The 20535-nt window shown below is 35.8% G+C and overlaps 2 protein-coding genes across 2 annotated transcripts; both read right to left on the bottom strand.

The window, feature by feature from the left end:
• Positions 1 to 771: 771 nt before the first annotated feature.
• On the bottom strand, positions 772 to 7053 carry alkbh4 (alkB homolog 4, lysine demthylase). The gene is made up of 3 exons (XM_067407411.1): positions 6623 to 7053; positions 5784 to 5978; positions 772 to 1557 (listed from the first exon to the last, which is right to left on the bottom strand). The coding sequence occupies exons 1-3, from the start codon at positions 6731 to 6733 to the stop codon at positions 1039 to 1041; spliced, it is 825 nt and encodes a 274-aa protein (XP_067263512.1). The 5' UTR covers positions 6734 to 7053; the 3' UTR covers positions 772 to 1038.
• Positions 7054 to 7793: 740 nt separating this feature from the next.
• Positions 7794 to 10516, bottom strand: polr2j (RNA polymerase II subunit J). The gene is made up of 4 exons (XM_067407606.1): positions 10409 to 10516; positions 9722 to 9811; positions 9471 to 9645; positions 7794 to 8204 (listed from the first exon to the last, which is right to left on the bottom strand). Exons 1-4 carry the CDS (start codon positions 10459 to 10461, stop codon positions 8169 to 8171), a joined length of 354 nt encoding a protein of 117 aa, XP_067263707.1. The 5' UTR covers positions 10462 to 10516; the 3' UTR covers positions 7794 to 8168.
• Between the last annotated feature and the right edge of the window lie 10019 nt (positions 10517 to 20535).

The following is a 20535-nucleotide window of genomic DNA, read 5'->3' as shown; positions in this document are numbered from 1 at the left end:
TATTATAATATATTTCTTTCTTACGTGTATAGTACATTGCACTGTTTCACTGTACATATTATTTGCCATATTTGCACTGGTTACATTTGTTTAAATTGTACATTTTCGTATGTGTGTGCATTTGAATGAGACTAAATTTCGTTGTACAGCTGTACAATGACAATAAAGGTTTTCTATTCTTCTATTCTAAGGGCCCCGGCGAGTTCTTTATTTTTAGAAACTAAAAATAAAGATGCGCAACATGAAACTGACATCTATATTTTTTAGTTTACTTCTTTTTATTACAATAAAAGTACCAGAGGTACATAGCAGCTTAGATGGTTTGAGAACAACTGATATAATAACCAAATCAAAAATATTTCTAAAAAGTGCTGAAACATTTAAAGTCACTGTGGAATTGGGAATTCATATATTTTTATGGAACAGTATCTATTATGATTTATCTGTGCACAATGCAATTTTTTTTTTTTTTATGTGCTTTTATAATTTTAAATCTAAATAACTTCCCCTCCATCTTACAGTAATATCTCTTCTCTGTTGATGTGTTTACTGGTGCAAGGGCATCATGACATCACAGTAATAGAAAATTACAACCATCCAATCAATTCCTGATGAACAAAATCAAATCCCGCCCCATTTTCTTCCATTTTGAGAAGCCGTTTCACTTGGATATTCATCACAATAGAGAAGAAAAGACTATCGCAACTACTGTTTCATGCCAACTTTAAAACATTTCTTGGATTACATTATGCAGGGCATGTTTTCATAATCATGAGTTTGAACCACTCTCAAAAATATATAAATATTACACAATTTTATTTTGCTCTAAACATAGAAGGGATTCATTAAATCATAATTTTTTATTTTAAAGAAAAAAATTGCTAGTTAGAAATTATAGCAGCATTATTAATTCACAAAATAACATAACACAGAGTAAAAAGAATATGCATTTATTTAAATTAATAATTAAAAATAATCACTTTACAGTCGTGCGTAAAGAAAACCGAACATACATTCACTTATCTAAGCAAAGGCAACTTACAGAGGTGCACCCTTGAAGCTCAGTGCTATATCTAACAACTCTGAGCCCATTTTCTCCTGCTCTCCTCCCTGCAGGAACTCAGCAGACAGTTCCCGGAAGGTGCTGCACACTCTGCGCCCGTGAATGTCTTCTCTGTGGATGGCATGTTTCCACCGGTGACGTGCCTCTCCGTAGAGTACAACCAATGATCTGCGTGGTAAATGCACGGCCACTCTCACCTCACCGCGGTCCATGTCTCCCCAGCCTTGATCTAAACTCATGGTGAGGACAGTGTCCGAGAGCATGTTAATGGTGACCAGATGCTCGCCCCACAGCCAATTGTCATCCAAGTGAGGGTCAATAGCAGATCCTCTGTCGGGATCATAGTCTAGGTTGCACTGCTCGACTGGTTTGAAGGAGGCCAACTGAGGTACCTTTGACATCCTGTCCACCAGGTGGCGACTGATCGCAGGCAGGCCAGTGAAATCTCCCACACGGACACGCCGCTTCTTGAAGTTCACCTTTGGCCCAAAGTCCTTTGGAGATATATATACTGTTATTTAGATGTTATTACAATAGTACTGATTTATATAACCTCACATTAATTAAGAAACTACACAGAATGTGTTTTTACATTTTCAACTTTCTTTAGTGTGTAATGTTGCTGTTTGAGCATGAAAAAGGTCTGCAAAGTTACAAAACACAAAGTCACTCCAAATGGAGTTATTCTCTAATATCTCTATATCAGTGCGCTCTGTTAATGAACTCACAACAACACCTCGATTGTAGTCTTCAGTTTTCTACAGGAAACGAACATGCCACAATATTCCTCATTTAAATAATTCCCACCCAAGGCAATTGCAAAAGAAGGGGGCGAGGCCTGGTTGAGTTGCATCAGTAGTATGTTGTCATAATGTCCAATGTCATAATGTTAAATCTAACGCAGTTATGATAAGGGGTGTGGCATTTCCGAAACATGCTCCAAGTGGTTGACCAATCACAACACACCGGTCCAGCCGACCAATCAGAGCACATTGTACTTTTTGGAAGGAGGGGCTTCATAAGGGCTTTTCACACTGTGCTTAACCCCAGGTAAACGTCATTCTAAACATCGCTTTTAATGCCCGGAATGTTTCACATTTGTAATTTAGATGCAGGGTTAGCACCACTTTTTACCCAGGGTTATGAAACCCTGCTCTGGAGCAGAGTTAGTGCCACTTTTGCGGTGTTAAAGGTTAGTTCACCCAAAAATGAAAATAATGTCATTTATTACTCACCTTCATGCCGTTCCACACCCGTAAAACCTTTGTTAATCTTCGAAACACAAAATTAAGATATTTTTGTTGAAATCTGATGGCTCAGTGAGGCCTTCATAGGGAGCAATGACATTTCCTCTCACAAGATCCATAAAGGTACTAAAAACAGTTCATGTGAGTACAGTGGTTCAATATTAATATTATAAAGCGATGAGAATATTTTTGGTGTGCCAAAAAAAAAAAAAAAAAACCGACTTATTTAGTGATGGCCGATTTCAAAACAATGCTTCAGGAAGCTTCGGAGCATTGTGAATCAGCTGTTCGGAGCGCCAAAGTCACGTGATTTCAGCAGTTTGGCGGTTTGACACAGAATCCAATCATAATTCAATACGCTGATATGTGCACCAAATATATTCTCGTCGCTTTATAATATTAATATTGAACCACTGTACTCACATGAACTGATTTAAATATGTTTTTAGTACCTTTATGGATCTTGAGAGAGGAAATGTCATTGCTCCCTATGAAGGCCTCACTGAGCCATTGGATTTCAACTAAAATATCTTAATTTGTGTTCCGAAGATTAAAGAAGGTTTTACGGGTGTGGAACGGCATGAGGGTGAGTAATAAACATTATTACTGACATTATTTTCATTTTTTGGGAGAACTAACCCTTTAATAACACTAATGTATAATTAATTCAAGTGCTAACATTGTACAGTGTGAAACAGAGCGGTGTTACAATGTTAAAACTAGATGATTAGCAACCAACAAATCAATCAAGTGCCTCCTATTAACATGCTTTGGACAGTGTGATGGAATTTTTAAACTAATTAATTATGAACTAACATTTCTTTTCTCCTACAGGCCTAACAAGCTAACTTGAAAATAGAGAAATACTCACTAGCACTGTGTGTTGTAACAAGTGGAAAATTTTGCTGTGCTGGTTAGACAGCATCCTTCTAGATATAAAAAGTCTATAAAAATTGTTTTGACATATTGAGTAATCAGTGATATATTAACCCGGTGATTTTTGATGATTCTGTGATTCAGTTGTTCTAATCTAAATTTACTCTGCCAGTAAGCGTGGCAGAGGAACTATGTTGTTTTTCTCAAATCTCAAGCAATCATATTAAGACTGATGTATGAGTAATAGATCATGTTATACTGACTGTGTGATTTACCTGAAATCCTATAAAACTCCCCGGCCGTGATCTGATGAATAAAGCCTTCAAGGACAACAACTGAAGTCTCTGTTTTTGTGCAGCGCTGCAACTTAGATACTTGAAATCTATTTCCCTGGTTCAGTGTCAAAAGGGTCAAGATGTTGACTGACTTGAGGCCAGTTGTCAACTTGTAGACGCAGAGCTAGAGTATAATTGATTGAGATGCTCAGGTGTCGATTGGGAGACACCCCAGGTAAACTTAAGTCAGGCGAGTAGGGGAAAATCTACCACAACAGTCACAGAAACACAGTGTGTTGTATAAACAGTAGTTTCAGCGTTTGAGGGGAAAAATGTCAAACGGCGGCAGAAAACGCGAAAACTGCACTGAAGAAGATTGTTTCATTCTTACTTTTATAGTCTGAAAAGTGTATTCAAGATTAACTTCATAGTGCAATCAGTCAGCAAATTCTGCAATATAACATGTGTAATGCTAAAGCCTGTATGTAAACATATCAAGTACCGCGTTCATCAAATCAGTGACACTGACACCGCAAATATGCAAATAAAGACGTCCACAGAGGGTTTAGGAATGTACAGTGTAAACCTTAGTCTATAAATATCCAGGATTAATTGTTAACCTGGGTAAAGTATAAGCAGTGTGAAACGTGAAGCAAGAAAACCCAGGATTCCGTTTACCAGGGGTTTACAATGACCCCGAGTTAATTATTTTAAAGTCACCCTGAAATCAAAATTTAAGTTTTTTAGCTTTTAGTATGAATATGTTAGCCTTAAAGGAACACTCCACTTTTTTTGAAAATAGGCTCATTTTCCAACTCTCCTAGAGTTAAACAGTTGAGTTTTACCATTTTTGAATCCATTCAGCCGATCTCCGGGTCTGGCGGTACCACTTTTAGCATAGCTTAGCATAGTTCATTGAATCTGATTTGACCGTTAGCATCTCACTAACATTCATTTTCCGTCAGTCTTAGCACACGATGTAACTACAGAAGAGTCAAGTTTTAAATAGGAAAAATATCAAAACTCTTTGGTAATTTTTGAACGAGATGCTAACGGTCTAATCAGATTCAATGAACTATGCTAAGCTATGCTAAAAGTGGTACCGCCAGACCCGGAGATCGGCTGAATGGATTCAAAAATGGTAAAACTCAACTGTTTAACTCTAGGGGAGTTGGAAAATGAGCCTATTTTCAATAAAAAAAGTGGAGTGTTCCTTTAATGTATTTAATGAATAAGCTGGTGTGTTTCAAAACAATGACAAAATTCGCATTTAGGAGATATAAGCATTCAAATCTTACAGTCTCTCACTTCCACTAAAATGGATCACGGATTTTCATGACATCACATCACAATTCACTTTCTTGTCAAATCTTCAAGTCCAATCAAATGCTCTCTACAATCTGAAGTCCCGCCCCCTCCTACACTCTTACAGACGCTGAAGCCTCAGCTGAAATCGGTCATTTGTTCACACATTTACTAGTTTCTACATGGTGAACGGCACATAGTGCACTATATAGAGAATAGGGAACGATTCAGACGGTGTAAATATGCTTTCCTTTGATGCAAATGAAGTCCGTTTTCATGTCAGTGTCACGTGAACTGCCGAAATGCAAGCACAGTCTGCTCCCGTCCAGAGACATGAGAGCACAGAGCTGATCATATGCACGAGTCGGCACAGAGCACAAAAGATATCGGACCCATTGAATGCTGTATATAAGCAATATAAAGGACATTATGAGTTGTCAGAACGGAAACGGTTAGAGATTAGAAGGAAACAGAGGTTTTACGGAGTCTAAAGGCTCTGGCAAGCTGTAACATAAACAAAACGCTATTGGCTATTTAAAAAAAGGGGCGGGGCTGTTCGATATATTGCCCTGTCTTCCTGTTTCAGTTGAAATTACGCCAACACACTGAATAATGCTGCTCGTTCTAACACTCTTCAGTGGGCTTTTAAGTGTGGAAAGCCCTGTAGAGAGCATTACTGACAGACTGGGAAGAGAGGTGCTGCAACAATGTCAAATATGTGAAAAATAATGTTTTTGAGCAAAAACAAAAATCAACGTTTTGTAAAAGGGCATAATAGGTCCTATTTAAATTCATGTCACACACCAGCACTGTTGTTGTAATCTGCACACATCCTCAGATTATTTAGTCTAGTTATGACAATTAAATTATACAATTCTTCGTTATACATTTATGATTATTTTAACCTTAAATCATAAATGTTCTTATATACAATGTCTACAACCTACAGATTGTGCTTTTGATGAACAAAAAGTGAAAGGCATTTATTTCGTAGTACACCATCTCAGGTTTATTCACCTGTTTCCGTCGACCTGACTGAGATTCTCTCCAGACGTCCTGATCCATTCTGGCTATCAACTCTCTCTCTTCATCTTCTGACACAAAATTCTCCCACAAAAATATTCCAGGAAACACAAAGGACTGTCGAGCACCACTCTCATCCTCTCGGACTGCGGTCTTTGACACTGGATCATAGGTGAAATCATAATGTATCTGCAATAAAATATATATACACTACAGTTCAAAAGTTTGGGAGAAGTACAATTTATTTTTGAAAGGAATCAATACTTTTATTTAGCAAGGATGCAATAAATTGTTCAAAAAGTGACAGTAAAGATGTTACAAAAGGTTTTTATTCCAAATAAATGCTGTTTTGGATTTTCTATTTAGTAAAGAATAGTGAAAAAAATAATTAAACAGGACAACTGTTTTCAACGTGGACTGAAATGTTTCTTGAGAAGCAAATTAAATCATTTCTAAAGGATCATGTGACACTGAAAACTGGAGTAATGATGCTGAAAATTCAGCTTTGACTTTAAAAGAACAAAATTATATTACAATATATATTTAAATGGTAATAGTTCACAATATTACTGTATTTTACAATAAATTCAGAGGCTTGGTGAGCATAAGAGACTTTTGTTCACACAAATCTTATTGAAACCAAACCTTTGATCGGTAGTTTGTAAAGCTAGTAGCGCAGTTTTGAGAGTCAGGGCAGAAAAAATGCTGTTTGAACTTTATTAAATGGAGGATCCTGTTTAACTTTGATTGTAAATGAGTACAACTTCGGCTCATTTGTGCGCAAAATACAGGCGCCAGGACAATCGCTTTTGAAGGTAGTGTTGTTGACTCACCAGGTCATTCTTCTGCAGTAAATGTTGTTTAGTCTCCTGTGCCTCGCACCTCAGACATGTTCTTATTCCTTTACAACCACAATTAATACTCTGAATTTGTCCGGCAGCCATCAAGCCACATTTGTGCTTCACTTTATTGTGTCCCCTTAAACATATGAAGGCCTATCAGTTCCCACCTCGAAAAGCAACACGTATTACAAACCCATGAAACAATACGACAATATTGAAGGTGCCCTAGAACTTTTAAAAAAAAAGATGTAATATAAGTCTAAAGTGTCCCCTGAATGTGTCTGTGAAGTTTCAGCTCAAAATACCCCATAGATTTTTTTAATTCATTTTTTTTAACTGCCTATTTTGGGGCATCATAAACGAGTCGATTCAGGGCTACTGGCCCTTTAATTCTCCTGCTCCACGCCCACGGAGCTCGCGCTTGCCTTGAACAGTGCATAAAGTTCACACAGCTAATATAACCCTCAAAATGGATCTTTACAAAGTGTTCGTCATGCATGCGGCGGATTATGCAAGTATTGTATACTGTTATATTGTTTACATTTGATTTTGAATGAATTTGAGGCTGTGCTCCATGGCTAACGGCTAATGCTACACTGTTGGAGAGATTTATAAAGAATGAAGTGTTTAATAATGAAAATAGTGACGGCTCTTGTCTCCGTGAATACAGTAAGAAACAATGGTAACTTTAACCACATTTAACAGTACATTAGCAACATGCTAACAAAACATTTAGAAAGACAATTTACTAATATCACTAAATATATCATCGTATCATGGATCATGTCAGTTATTATTGCTCCATCTGCCATTTTTCGCTGTTGTTCTTGTTTGCTTACCTAGTCTGATGATTCAGCTGTGCAGATCCAGACGTTACTGGCTGCCCTTGTCTGATGCCTTTCAGAATGTTGGGAACATGGGCTGGCGTATGCAAATATTGGGGGCGTGCTTATTAATGAGCCCGACTGTAACAGTCAGTGTTATGTTGAGATTCGCCTGTTTTTCAGAGGACTTTTAAACAAATGAGATTTATATAAGAAGGAGGAAACAATGGTGTTTGAGACTCACTGTATGTCATTTCCATGTACTGAACTCTTGTTATTTGACTATGCTAAGATAAATTCAATTTTTCATTTGAGGGCACCTTTAAGACTAAATCACATATCAATGTTTTTCATAAAAAAGTCAATTTATTAATAACAAAAAAATAAAGTACATAACAAATAAGTGGGATGCTAAAGAGGAAATTATTTTCTTGTACATACACTTGATGTGCAATGAAATATTTTGCAAAGAATGTTCCAGATTTGCTTCATTATACAAGCATGCTTTGTTAGAAGAACAATAATAGAATAGGAACTTCAAAGATCTTTAACAGCCTCAATGTTGTTAGAGGCTGTTAAAGATCTCATTATTTCTTCTGAGAGCTCGTCAGCTGTCATATTCTAAGAAAATAAATAAATGGGACATTGTTGCCCATTACAGTGACGGTTCGTTGTGAATAAGCTGTTGTTTTCCAGTGGAGTGTGATGGTTCTTCATTCTATTCCCTCCTGCTTGTCTTTGATGGCAACCTAAAACAAAAAAAGGTCACTTAGTAAACAAGACTGATATAAGCAGTACTGCAAAATCAAATCACATCAGCCCTCACTGGCCAGAGGAGAAATGGACCCCTGACTGAGCCTGCTTTCTCCCAAGTCATTTCAGTCAGCCATACATGACATTTCTTTATTTTAAAGGGTTAGTTCACCCAAAAAATTAAAATAATGTCATGTATTGCTCACCCTCATGCCGTTCCACACCCGTAAGACCTTCATTCATCTTCGGAACACAAATTGAGATATTTTTGTTGAAATACGATGGCTCAGTGAGGCATAGCCAGCAATGACATTTCCTCTCTCAAGATCCATTAATGTACTAAAAACATATTTAAATCAGTTCATGTGAGTACAGTGGTTCAATAATAATATTATAAAGCGACGAGAATATTTTTGGTGTGCCAAAAATAAAACAAAATAACGACTTATATAGTGATGGCCGATTTCAAAACAATGCTTCAGGAAGATGAATCAGCGTGTGGAATCAGCGGTTTGGAGCACCAAAGTCATGTGATTTCAGCAGTTTGACACGCAATCCGAATCATGATTCAACACAAAAGATTCATAACGCTCTGAAGCAGTGTTTTGAAATTAGCTATCACTATATAAGTCGTTATTTTGTTGTTTTTGGTGCACCAAAAATATTCTCGTCGCTTTATAATGTAATTAATTTAAATGTCATTGATCCCTATGCAGGCCTCACCGAGCCATCAGATTTCAACTAAAATATCCTAATGTGTTCTGAAGATTAATGAAGGTCTTACGGGTGTGGAACGACATGAGGGCGAGCAATAAATGACATTATTTTCATTTTTGGGTGAACTAACCCTTTAATATAAATGTACGATTAATTTAGATAAAGAAATGACAGTAACATGTGACTGTGTTCAGAGTGAATGTGTGTGTTCCTGCAGAACATTCCTCTCATCAGTTAACACTGAGTTTGTATTTTTCTTTATTATCTTTAATATTATCTTCATTTTATAATGCAGGGATTTAAACTGTGCTTTTGCTTTAAAGCTCTTTTTCATATAGCATAGATATTCACTATATATATTCATAGCATATAGTATATATCATAGCATTCAGTTGGCACGTTTGTTTGAAGGACAGCACTGAGCAGGATGTGGAACAGTGTGTTTTAGCAATAAAATCCAATTTTATCCGTTTAATCGAAGTTGTTAGTTGCAGCCCTACTCGACTCACTGAATTCAAACAGACTGCGATGAATGAAGCACATACCCTGAATCGCTCCTCCAGCAGGGACAGCTCACTGATCAGATCAGTTATGGCATTAGTGAAGGCTTCCTGGGGACTGTAGTCTGGTGTCGTCTGAACACGGATCACAATCTTGTGTTCTAGAGGATGAGGGACCTTATATCCAGCAAACAGCACCTGAGGGTCCTTCAGCAGTTGCCTTATGGAAACATGTTGATTACACAAACCAGCATTAATCACAACAAGTCAAATATGTACAGCCATCGAAGACTTACGAGCGAATGATGTTCCCCAGCGTGTGATCCTCTTTATTCAGTGTGAACAGACAGGCATTCGGCACCTTGGTGTCTTTAACTATTGTGATCCTGTAAAAGGAAGTTAAACAGGATTATTAGGCAATTACTTATCTTTACAAACAGTACTGTGGCAGTACCATGATGGTAATAATTGTGATACTTTTGATAAATACAATAGTACTGACTGAGTAATTACCATACACATGTACCATGTTATTCTGATGAATGTCCAAAAACTTTGATATACATATATTTACAGATGGACTTACTATCTGTCGTTCATTAAGAGTCAAAAAATTACTATTTATTAAAAAAATAATAATAATAATAAATAGTAAATTTTATTTCATTTAGTTATATTTAAAATGTATTATGTGGTAACACACATTTTGAAAAAAAATACAAGAAATCTTATTCATGAACAGTATTAGTTCCAGTTTATATTTTATATAAATTTGCCTTGTATGGCACATTAAAAGTGGAATATGTCTACTTAAAAATCTATTTTTTTTTTTTTTTTTAGAGATGGACTTACTATCTGTCGTTAGCCAACAAGCTAAGCACTTTTCAAGCTTCCTCTTGTATTCCAGCTGACTGTTTATGTAATTATAGGCAGCTATCAGTTAGTATCACTTAATAGTAAAGATTTATTTGCACTGCACTTACTTCTTTTCTCCCTCAAACAGCAAAAATGACTCGAATGCTGGTGGCGCGTTCATCCTGTTTGAAAACCAGCAGCGATCCTGCTGCTAATGGACGCACGCTGTACTACGCATGCGCATTACATGACGCTAAAACGCGCAGTGTTGGTAAAGACCACTGGAGGGCAGTGATGAGTCGTAGGATACTTACGGTAAATAAAGTTGAACAGTAACAAACGTGTCAACCTTACTTTTATTATACATCTCTTACTTATTTAATGTTTTAAGATTCTTTCTTCATAAATTGAAATGGCTGGAAAATAAACCTAATTTTGACTTATTTCTCATCATACAATGTTATTATAAAATGGTAGAACTAACAGCAAAACAAAAAGATTTGTTGAAATAAAATTTTAGATAAATTAACATACCAATGTTTTAAACCCCTTAATTATATATTTTGTTTGTTTGTTTTCTGTGGTTTTTCCACTTACTTTTTACACATTTCTTTGTACTTTTTATATTTTCAAGTTAAACATACATGTTTTAATAAAAGAAATCTTCATATATATATATATATATATATATATATATATATATATATATATATATATATATATATATATATATATATATATAGGTTCATATAAAATTCTAATTTTATGTGTGTATGTGTGTGTGTATAGGCTATTTTATTATTTATGAGCCAAGCAGGAAATAATTATATGTAAATCACAAATAAGTAAATTAACATCCAAATATAAGCATGAAAATAAATAAGCATAAATGCATAAATGTAAATCTGAATAGTTACGCCTATAAGTCTGAATATATAAATGTAAATCTGAATATATAGTTAGCCTATAAGCAGAGATGGGCAGTATTTTAATTAAATGTAATTCAAATGTGTATTCAATTACTTTTTGAGTAGTTTTTTTAATTAAGCCTATATTTCGTTGGACAAAAAAACAATAATCAGATGTAATTTGTAATTAAATACTTTGAGAGATTGTATTTTGATTTAAAATAATGGGCTATTTAATTAAATATGCCATTTTAATCTCAAATAATACAAGAACTTTCATCACCAGGTTTAAAAGGACTAGCTTATCACAGTTTCTGTCTAGACGCAAGTAAATCACGTGACATCCTGCTGGATCCTCTTTGTGAACTGGAAAAAAAACAAGGAAAGAAGCTGCTTTGGTGCTCAGTGCAAACTGCCTTAAAGTACAGTGGCAAGAAAAAGTATGTGAACCACTTGCAGAATCTGTGAAAATGTGAATAATTTTAATAAAGTAAGAGGGATCATTCAAAATACATGTTATTTTTTGTTTAGTACTGTCCTGAGTAAGATATTTTACATAAAAGATGTTTGCATTTAGTTCACAAAACAAGACAATAGCTGAATTTATTAAAATAACCCCATTAATAAGTTTGTGAACCATTGGTTCTCAATACTGTGTGTGGTCACCTGATGATCCACGATTGTTTTTATGTTTTGTGATGGTTGTTCATGAGTCTCTTGTTTTTCCTGAGCAGTTAAACTGAGCTCTGTTCTTCAGAAAAATCCTCCAGCTCCTGCAGATTCATCAGTTTTCCAGCATTTTTTGCATATTTGAACCCTTAGCAGTGACTGAATGATTTTGAGATCCGTCTTTTCACACTGAGGACAACTGACTCAAACACAACTATTAAAAAAGGTTCAAACATTCACTGATGCTCCAGAAGGAAACACGATGCATTAATAGATGGGGGGTGAAAACTTTTGGAATTTGAAGATCAAGGTAAATTGTACTTATTTTTTTTCTGGGAAACATGCAAGTTTCTTCTGTTGCAACATCTCTTCTCTCCTTTGATGACGTGTTTACTGGTTTGAGGGCAGGACAACCTGTCACTCACATGAGATCGACCAATAGCAAATCACAACCGTCCAATCAACTTGAATTGCTTCACACCAACCTTAATGTTTTTGACATGTTAAAGGTGCTCTAAGTGATCCTGGGTGGATGTAACTTCCTGTTGACGTTCAAAGTGTTGTCAAACAAAACAGAGGCTAGCTAGACCCTCCCTCCTCCTCCTCCTCCTCCCCCTCCCCTACGTGCTTCCTGAAACAGTCATGAACGCGCATTTAAATTCATTCTTTCTCTCATTGGCTGGAGCGTGTTGATTCGTGGTCCAGGCTGCACCAGTTTGTTTTTATTGCCGTTTTTGGAGCTTGTGGCGACTACAGAGACCGCGTTTTTTTACAGTGTGTTCAGGGGACAGGCAGCTAGCGGATAGTGAGGAGATGTTTGCTGTATGTGACAAAAAAATGTTTTGGCCTAAAAACGTGTGACATCACTTAGAGCATCTTTAAAAGGCACAATATGTACTTTTTAGAGGTCGCCTATTAAAAACAAAGGCGTAGCTGAGATTGAGCGGAATCATGGAAGTTGTCATCTTCACCTCACTGAAAGTGGAAAGAATCCTACCAGGGACTTGGGTAGAAATCATATTCATGGATGAGATTATTAACATTACTGTAGCATGAAGCAGAGCAGGACTGAGTGTTGTACGAGCTGTCGTGGGAAGCTAAAAAATGTGGGTGGGTCCTCCCCCCAAATTTTTTTACTGGAGTAGATGCAATTATATATCTATAGGCCTATACCGGTCAAAAGTTAAGCAACACAACTGTTTTCAACATTGATAATAAGTGAGTATCAAATCAGAATATTAGAATGATTTCTGAAGGGTCATGTGACACTGAAGATTGGAGTAATGATGCTGAAAATTCAGCTTTGCATCAAAGAAATAAATTATATTTTAAAGTATATTAAAATAGAAAACCATAATTTTAAATTGTAATAGCCTAATATTTCACAATATTACAGTTTTTTCTGTGTTTATTATGAAATAAATGCAGCCTTAATGAGCATAAGAGACTTCGTTCAAAAACATTAAAAATAGTAATATTTCCAAACTTTTGACCGGTAGTGTATAAATATTTTATAGATAGATAAAATGAAATCAATCAGTAGTTATTGATATTTTGAATAGAATAAGGAGACACAAACCTTTACATTCAATCACGTTTTTGCTCCCTTTTTTTTTCTTTTTTTCACACAGTGTATACACAAACGTTTAGTCCAAAAGCATGCACAAATAGAGCACGTTTACCTTTGAGGGGCTGTACGCGGGGTTTCATAATTACCGAGGTCACAAAACGTAGTTTGCTTGGGGGGTTCGGGGACATGCTCCCCCGAGAAAATTTAGATTTCCCTGGTGTATGTATGTGCATTTTAAGACATTTTAAGGCCAACAGATTGGATAACAATATTTTTAAAACCATAGATAGATAGATAGATTTCCCCAATATTTCAAATCTATTGTCACCATGTGAAAATTGTCAGAAAAGCAAACTGTATCTTCCGCACAAGATGTCAGGAGAAGCGAAACTGAATATACTGGCGCATGGGAAATACTATGAACATGCTGAAAAAGGGGAAAAACCAGAATGGCCAAACTTTTTTATAGTCTAAGCTATAACAAATAATAATAAAAAACAGTAATGTCGTTTCTACGACTACTTCATTTCCTCAACCCTTCTTAATCAGCTTACGTGTCTGTAATTTCAGTAAAATAAGGGAATTTATTAGTTGTGGGAAAAAATTATTAATTTGTGGCCATGATCTATCTTACCGTGTGAAAATGTAGGTTCAAAATATATTATAATAAAACACATAATATATTAAAGCATCTTTGGTGTTTCCATGGTTTCTAATAAAACCGGAAATCGAGGGTGACGCAGGTATGATGCCAACGATAGGCAACTCACGGACACGGTCTGTGTCCTGGTTAACATTGCTTATTTCTTTAAATTTAAACTTTCTTGGAAACATTTGGGATAATGTAAGTACACAAGGCCACAAAATATATAACATTGTTCTAGTGGATTTTAGATATTTTAATGTAATTGTGCCTTTAAGAGCAATAAAGAAATGCCCGAATGAAAAAACTAACTGTCGGATGTGCTTGATCTTAAAAGAGTAAGTTAATTATGAAGCAGCACAAGCAGACAAAATGACTCATGCTAACTGACACACACCAAACACTGCCACAGACACAATGCAATCTCTTATTCAGTTCTCCTTAGTGGCTTATTGTGCTTGAACTTTCAAATACCAACAAGGTTATGTCAAAACGCCTGTCTTGGCTAGTATTCAAGCAAACACAGTTGGTTATGTCTTAAGTGAACATGACAGCTGAGAAAGAAAAACCGTGTGTAACAGTAGCCTATATTGGATGGATCCATGCAGCTCTTAAAGTGACAGCAGCCTAATAAACTCACTGCTGTCTGTGTCCTTAATTTTAATCAAATAACAAAAGAAAAAAGAGAATCAATGGAACGTCACGGCAGTGACAAGCCAGAGGGCCAATCGTTTACGCGATTGGCTGATGTTTTTAAGGCCCTACCTCGTGCACAGATGATGTATATTAATATTATTCCTTTCAGTGCACCTAATAAATAGTCTTTTATCAGTTAGTAAAGACAGTTTCAAGTAATATTGCAAAAATGTATAAAACAAAACATCTTCTTTAGCACCTTTAAAGAGATCAACCTGGAAAACGTAAAGGGTTAGTTCACCCAAAAATGAAAATTCTGTCATTAATTACTCACCCTCATGTCATTCTACACCCGTAAGACATTCATCTTTGGAACACAAAGTAAGATATTTTTGATAAAATCCGATGACTCAATGAGGCCTGCGTTGCCAGCAATATAATTAATGCTTTCAGATGCCCAGAAAGCTACTAAAGACATATTTAAAACAGTTCATGTGACTACAGTGGTTCAACCTTAATGATATGAAGCGACGAGAATACTTTTTGTGTGCCAAAAAAACAAAATAACGACTTTATTCAACAATATCTAGTGATTGGCGATTTCAAAACACTGATTCATGAAGCTTTACAAATCTTTTGTTTCTAATCAGTGGTTCGGAGTGCGTCATACTGCCAAAGTCACGTGATTTCAGTAAACGAAGCTTCATTACAACATAAGTTTATCGAAATTTCAATTGTTCACCACTGGGGGGCATGACTGGCTGTTTGATATGCCCTCTAAACCACTGATTCGAAACAAAAGATTCGTAAAGCTTTGAAGCTTCATGAAGCGTTTTTTTTAAATCGCCCATCGCTAAAATATTAAAAAAAAAAGAAAGAAAAAGAAAAGTCCTTTTTTTTTCAGGATACTCTCTTTTAAAGATAATTTTGTAAAATCCACTAAAATTAGCATTAGAGAAAAATTATTGGAAAGTGTTTAAACTGTTTTTCATGCTCGTTCAGTGAACCATTAACAATTATTGCACACACACCTGTGGAACAAGCCTTAAGACTCTAACAGTTTACAGTTTAAAGGCGTAACAGGCAATTAAGTTCCAGTTCCAATAACTAAGGACATTAAAGAGACTTTTGTACCTACTGAAAAACACCAGGAGAAAGATGCAGGGTCCCTGATCACCTGTGTGAACATGCCATAGTCCTGCTGCAGGAGGAATGAGGACTGCAGATGTGAACAGAGCAATAAAGTGCAATGTCTGTAATGTAAGTCGACTGAGAGACAGGAAGGACAGCTGATCGTCCTTGCAGTGCCAAACCACCTGTAATGTGTGTGTGTCCCTCCAGACGTGTTTGAGAACTTGCAAGTGTAGAAGAGTGGAGCAACATCTCACAGCGAGAGCTGGCAAATCTGGTGCCATGAAGATGAGATGCGCTGTAGATGTTAAAGCAGATGCTGGACACTGACTGCTACATTTGATATTGACCCTCCGTTTGTTCAGAGACTCATTATTCCATTTCTCTTCATCAAATGTCTGTGAAAAGTTATGTCTTAGTTATTGAATCTCTTTACACATTTACAGTTTACACATAAAAAATTTCCTGGACAAAAAAGCGTGCACACACACACACACACACACACACACACACACACACACACACACACACATAATGTATACGTATATGCAATAGAGAAAGTTTGAACCTATTGTTCAGCCATGAAAGACACCCTTGTTCCAACTTGTCCTTATGACCTGAACTTCAAAACACACGAGTCTACTCACAACATCTGAGTCATACATTTTACAACTTGTTTCACCATGGTGAGTAAAATCTAAACTTTGATTTGGCAATTCAGAAACCTTTAGGAAATGAGATGACAGACAGCTTTCTTGGATTTTTGTCATTAAAGCACAATAAATAGATCTCGCTGAAAACAGCTCTTAGACGTTAGTCATTCTTCATAAGAACACATGAAAAGTAGCGATGTAAGCAGTGACAGTAGTTCACTGCTACAGTAGTTGTTTAATGAAAGCTAACTGGCCACATTAACTGCCCACAGAGGACACTGTGTAGATGCAAGAAGATTGAGGAGCTGCCATAAAGTTGTTTTTATCTGATTTCAATCTTATTTTCTTATTTGTATTTTTAAAATTGGTGTGAAAAAATTTATTTAAAAGTGACGTCATAAATCTCATGCAGATGAGTTATCGGACACACTGAGTCAAATGGAAAAGACATCAGCAACAAGAAGCAAAAGATGTGTGTTTACATTCGGGAGTATGTCCTGTGTGGGTGAAGAAAGGAAATGAAGAAGTCTCTCAGACCACTAGTCTTTCACAAGTTTCTTCACTTCTTCCACATTTGATGTGACTTTAATAATGACTCAGAGCTAAATGTTTACTTTTTTTATCTTGTTAATGTGGTAACACACTTTTTGAAAAATGTCACTATTTTTAGCAAGATTTAGGAATCTTATTCATGAAAAGCATTTAAAGTTAAAGGGTAAGTTCACCAAAAAAGGAAAATTCTGTCATTTATTACTCACCCTCATGACGTTCCACACCTGTAAGACCTTCGTTAATCTTCGGAACACAAATTAAGATATTTTAGTTGAAATCCGATGGCTCCGTGAGGCCTCCATAGCCAGCAATGTCACTTCCTCTCTCAAGATCCAAAAAGGTACTAAAAAGATATTGTGTTTAGAAAATGTTACTATATTATAAATGTAATTTTAATTTTTGCTTAATTTCACAAACATAAATGTAAGTACAGTAAAACCCATCCTCTGTTTTTGGTTCTTGAAAAAGAAATGCAAATATATATCAAGACTATTCTTCATTCACATAATAATAGAAAGCAATTAAAACAGTTTCTGTCAGTGGGTCCTTTAATATATTTATATCATTTTATAGCGTCCCCCCTGGCTATCTGTTTACTGTATATATTACTATATATATTGTATTCTTGACTGTACATTGACTTTGTTCTGTTTGAAGTTCTAAAAAAAGTGCTAAAAACATATGTAAATCGGTTCATGTGAGTACAGTGGTTCAATATTAATATTATAAAGCGACCAGAATATTTTTGGAGCGCCAAAAATAACAAAATAATGACTTATTTAGTGATGGCCGATTTCAAAACAATGCTTCGTGAAGCTTCAGAGCACAGATGAATCAGTGTGTCGAGTCTGCTGTTCGGAGCGCCAAAGTCACGTGATTTCAGCCGTTGGCAGTTTGACACGCGATCTGAATCATGATTCGACACACTGATTCATTTGTGCTCCGATGTTTCATGAAGCTGTGTTTTGAAATCGGCCATCACTAAGTAAGTCGTAATTTTGTTATTTTTGGCGCTTCAAAAATATTCTCGTCTCTTTATAATATTAATATTGAACCACTGTACTCACATGAACCGATTTAAATATGTTGTTAGTAAGTTACCTTTATGGATCTTGAGAGAGGAAGTGTCATTGCTTCCTATGGAGGCCTCACGGAGCCATCGGACTTCAACTAATATTTGTGTTCCGAAGATGAACGAAGGTCTTACGGGCGTGAAACGACATGAGGGTAAGTAATAAATGACAGAATTTTCATTTTTGGATGAACTAACCCTTTAATATTTTATATAAACTATATTTATATGGCACATCAAAAACTGAACATGTCTACTTGAAATTGCTATTTTTTAAATTATTATTATTACAAACTTGAATTATAATATGGTCCTGGCATTGTTTATTTTTTATTTTATAATATTAAACTATAATAATAACTACAGTGACAAATTGATATGTAGCTAGTTTTTTGATGCCAGTGACCCCCAAATATGATGATCACCTTGTGAGGGACCCTCTTCCAAAAATATAAATGCAACATAATTTTGTGAATAAAGATCCATTTACGCTGTGTTACAAAAAATGACATTTTAAAGAAAACCTGTTGGTAACAAACTGCTTTTATATGGTTACTGCAGGCAAAGCCAATAATTGTGTGTGTGTGTGTGTGTGTGTGTATTTAGGGTCAACCTCAAAGATATTATATATCATTTTAACCTGTTCATTTTTGTGGCAGTTAATATCTGAGGTGTCATTTAAATCCTAAATTGCAAACATTTTGCATTCTTAAAGACTCTACATGTAAAGTGGGGAGGTTTGTGGTTAAGTCTTTCATCACGTATCTTTCAAAATCCCCATGTAAAAACCTCTAGCTTGAGAAATGCTGTCACTGCATAGGAAAATAAATGTGAAAATGATTATGAAGCTTTTATAAAATGTCTTCGGAATAAGTATGTATTATTTCATCAACATAAGAGTCATGTCTGTTTCCAGCTACTTAATAATATCTGACAGTAAAGACATTATTATGATAATGAAAAAGAGGAACAAGCCATAAAAGGCACTGACCACTTGAAAAAGATTTTGTTTTTACAACTGCTTCCTTCTCATTTTCGGTAAATAAGGACCTCTAGACATCGATGTGAACGTGAGGAACTGATCATCCATAATGTCTGCATTAACCGTAAGCCAACAATGACATAAACTATGAAGGACTGTAAATATTGTTGAAGTAAATAGTGTTGAAATATACACATCTATGTTTAATATTAATACCTGTGTTGGGGGTAACGCATTACAAGTAACACAAGTTACATAATCAGATTACTTTTTCAAGTACATCTAGTTTCATCTAGTAAAGTGACAGATATTTTTAAATTTACAACAAAATATTTAGTTACTTTTTCAAATAAGTAATCCAAGTTACTTATTTTTCGGAATTATTGACCGACACCTCTTTTGTCCCCATAATTGGTGTGTGTGCTGGAAGGATTATTTCACTTTTTCACATTTGCTAAAAATAGAATAGAATTTTTATTATTATTATTATTTAAAAACAAACAAACAAACAAGCAAACTCATCCCCAGCAAGGAAAAGTAACGCAAAAGTAATGTAATTACCTTCTATAAAAGTAACTAGTGCTGTGTTCGAAATCGCCCCATTGAGCGTGCTGTTTAACATTTTAGCAAACTGGCAGCCCCAGTAGTAAGATGAAAAGATTTATCTTGAACTCGTCATGGAAACTTGCACGCATAAACCATAATTAAAGGTCCCCTAGAACTTTTAAAAAAAAAGATGTAATATAAGTCTAAAGGCCTTTGCACACTGAGTCCGAAATTTTCGCATGCGTTTTTTCGTATTCGCAATCCTAAAAATTCGTCACGCACCGAGACCTTGCACACTGAGTCCGATGCGTAATAATGAATGCGTTGCGAAAAAATCGCAAAACAAATCGCAAAACAATACAAAATGAAGTCTTCAAGCAGTGAGCACGATTAGTTGTCTCCTAGAGAAAAAGAAAGAGAAAATATTGGGTCTATTCAATCCCGAGATTGCATAGAGAGAAAGGAGAATTCACCTCATCAAGGAGCTGCGGGATTATCCGAGCGTTTCAAAGTTTACTTCAGAATGTCAGTGGCTCTGTTTGATGCTTTACTACTGGCACAATCTGTCTTTATATTCGGTCTCTTTGTATTCCTCACGTTGTTAGTCATTCAGTGCTGCTGTTTTGTGCTGTAGACGACGTGGATCAACTTGTCAGATGGCATTCTGGATTTTTGCATTCGCGTACGGTGGCTCTGAATTGTCAAAACATCTCTTAAAATGCGTGCCACGTATGCGAAAAACGCAGAAAATCGAACCTGATCCGAATATTTTTTTGACGGACGAAAGTTTCGGAGGCAGTGTGCAAATGCGATTGACATAACGTGAGGTCGAATTTATTTTTTAACGTGCGAAAGTTTCGCATGCGAATTTCGGACTCAGTGTGCAATGACCT

Source organism: Chanodichthys erythropterus, chromosome 13 (genome assembly GCF_024489055.1).
Source record: "Chanodichthys erythropterus isolate Z2021 chromosome 13, ASM2448905v1, whole genome shotgun sequence".
Lineage (NCBI taxonomy): Eukaryota > Metazoa > Chordata > Actinopteri > Cypriniformes > Xenocyprididae > Chanodichthys > Chanodichthys erythropterus.
Note: the sequence above shows the minus strand (reverse complement) of the source record. Positions and strands in the feature narration are given on the sequence as shown.

Coding starts and splice junctions, on each gene's coding strand:
- alkbh4 (XM_067407411.1), bottom strand. CDS start 6,733: ATGGCTGCCGGACAAATTCAGAGTATTAATTGTGGTTGTAAAGGAATA. Junction 5,979..6,622: donor TACTGCAGAAGAATGACCTG/GTGAGTCAACAA, acceptor ATTTTATTGCAG/ATACATTATGATTTCACCTA. Junction 1,558..5,783: donor AGTCAGGTCGACGGAAACAG/GTGAATAAACCT, acceptor ATATCTCCAAAG/GACTTTGGGCCAAAGGTGAA.
- polr2j (XM_067407606.1), bottom strand. CDS start 10,461: ATGAACGCGCCACCAGCATTCGAGTCATTTTTGCTGTTTGAGGGAGAA. Junction 9,812..10,408: donor CTGTTTGAGGGAGAAAAGAA/GTAAGTGCAGTG, acceptor TTCCTTTTACAG/GATCACAATAGTTAAAGACA. Junction 8,205..9,470: donor TGCTGGAGGAGCGATTCAGG/GTATGTGCTTCA, acceptor TTTTTGTTTTAG/GTTGCCATCAAAGACAAGCA.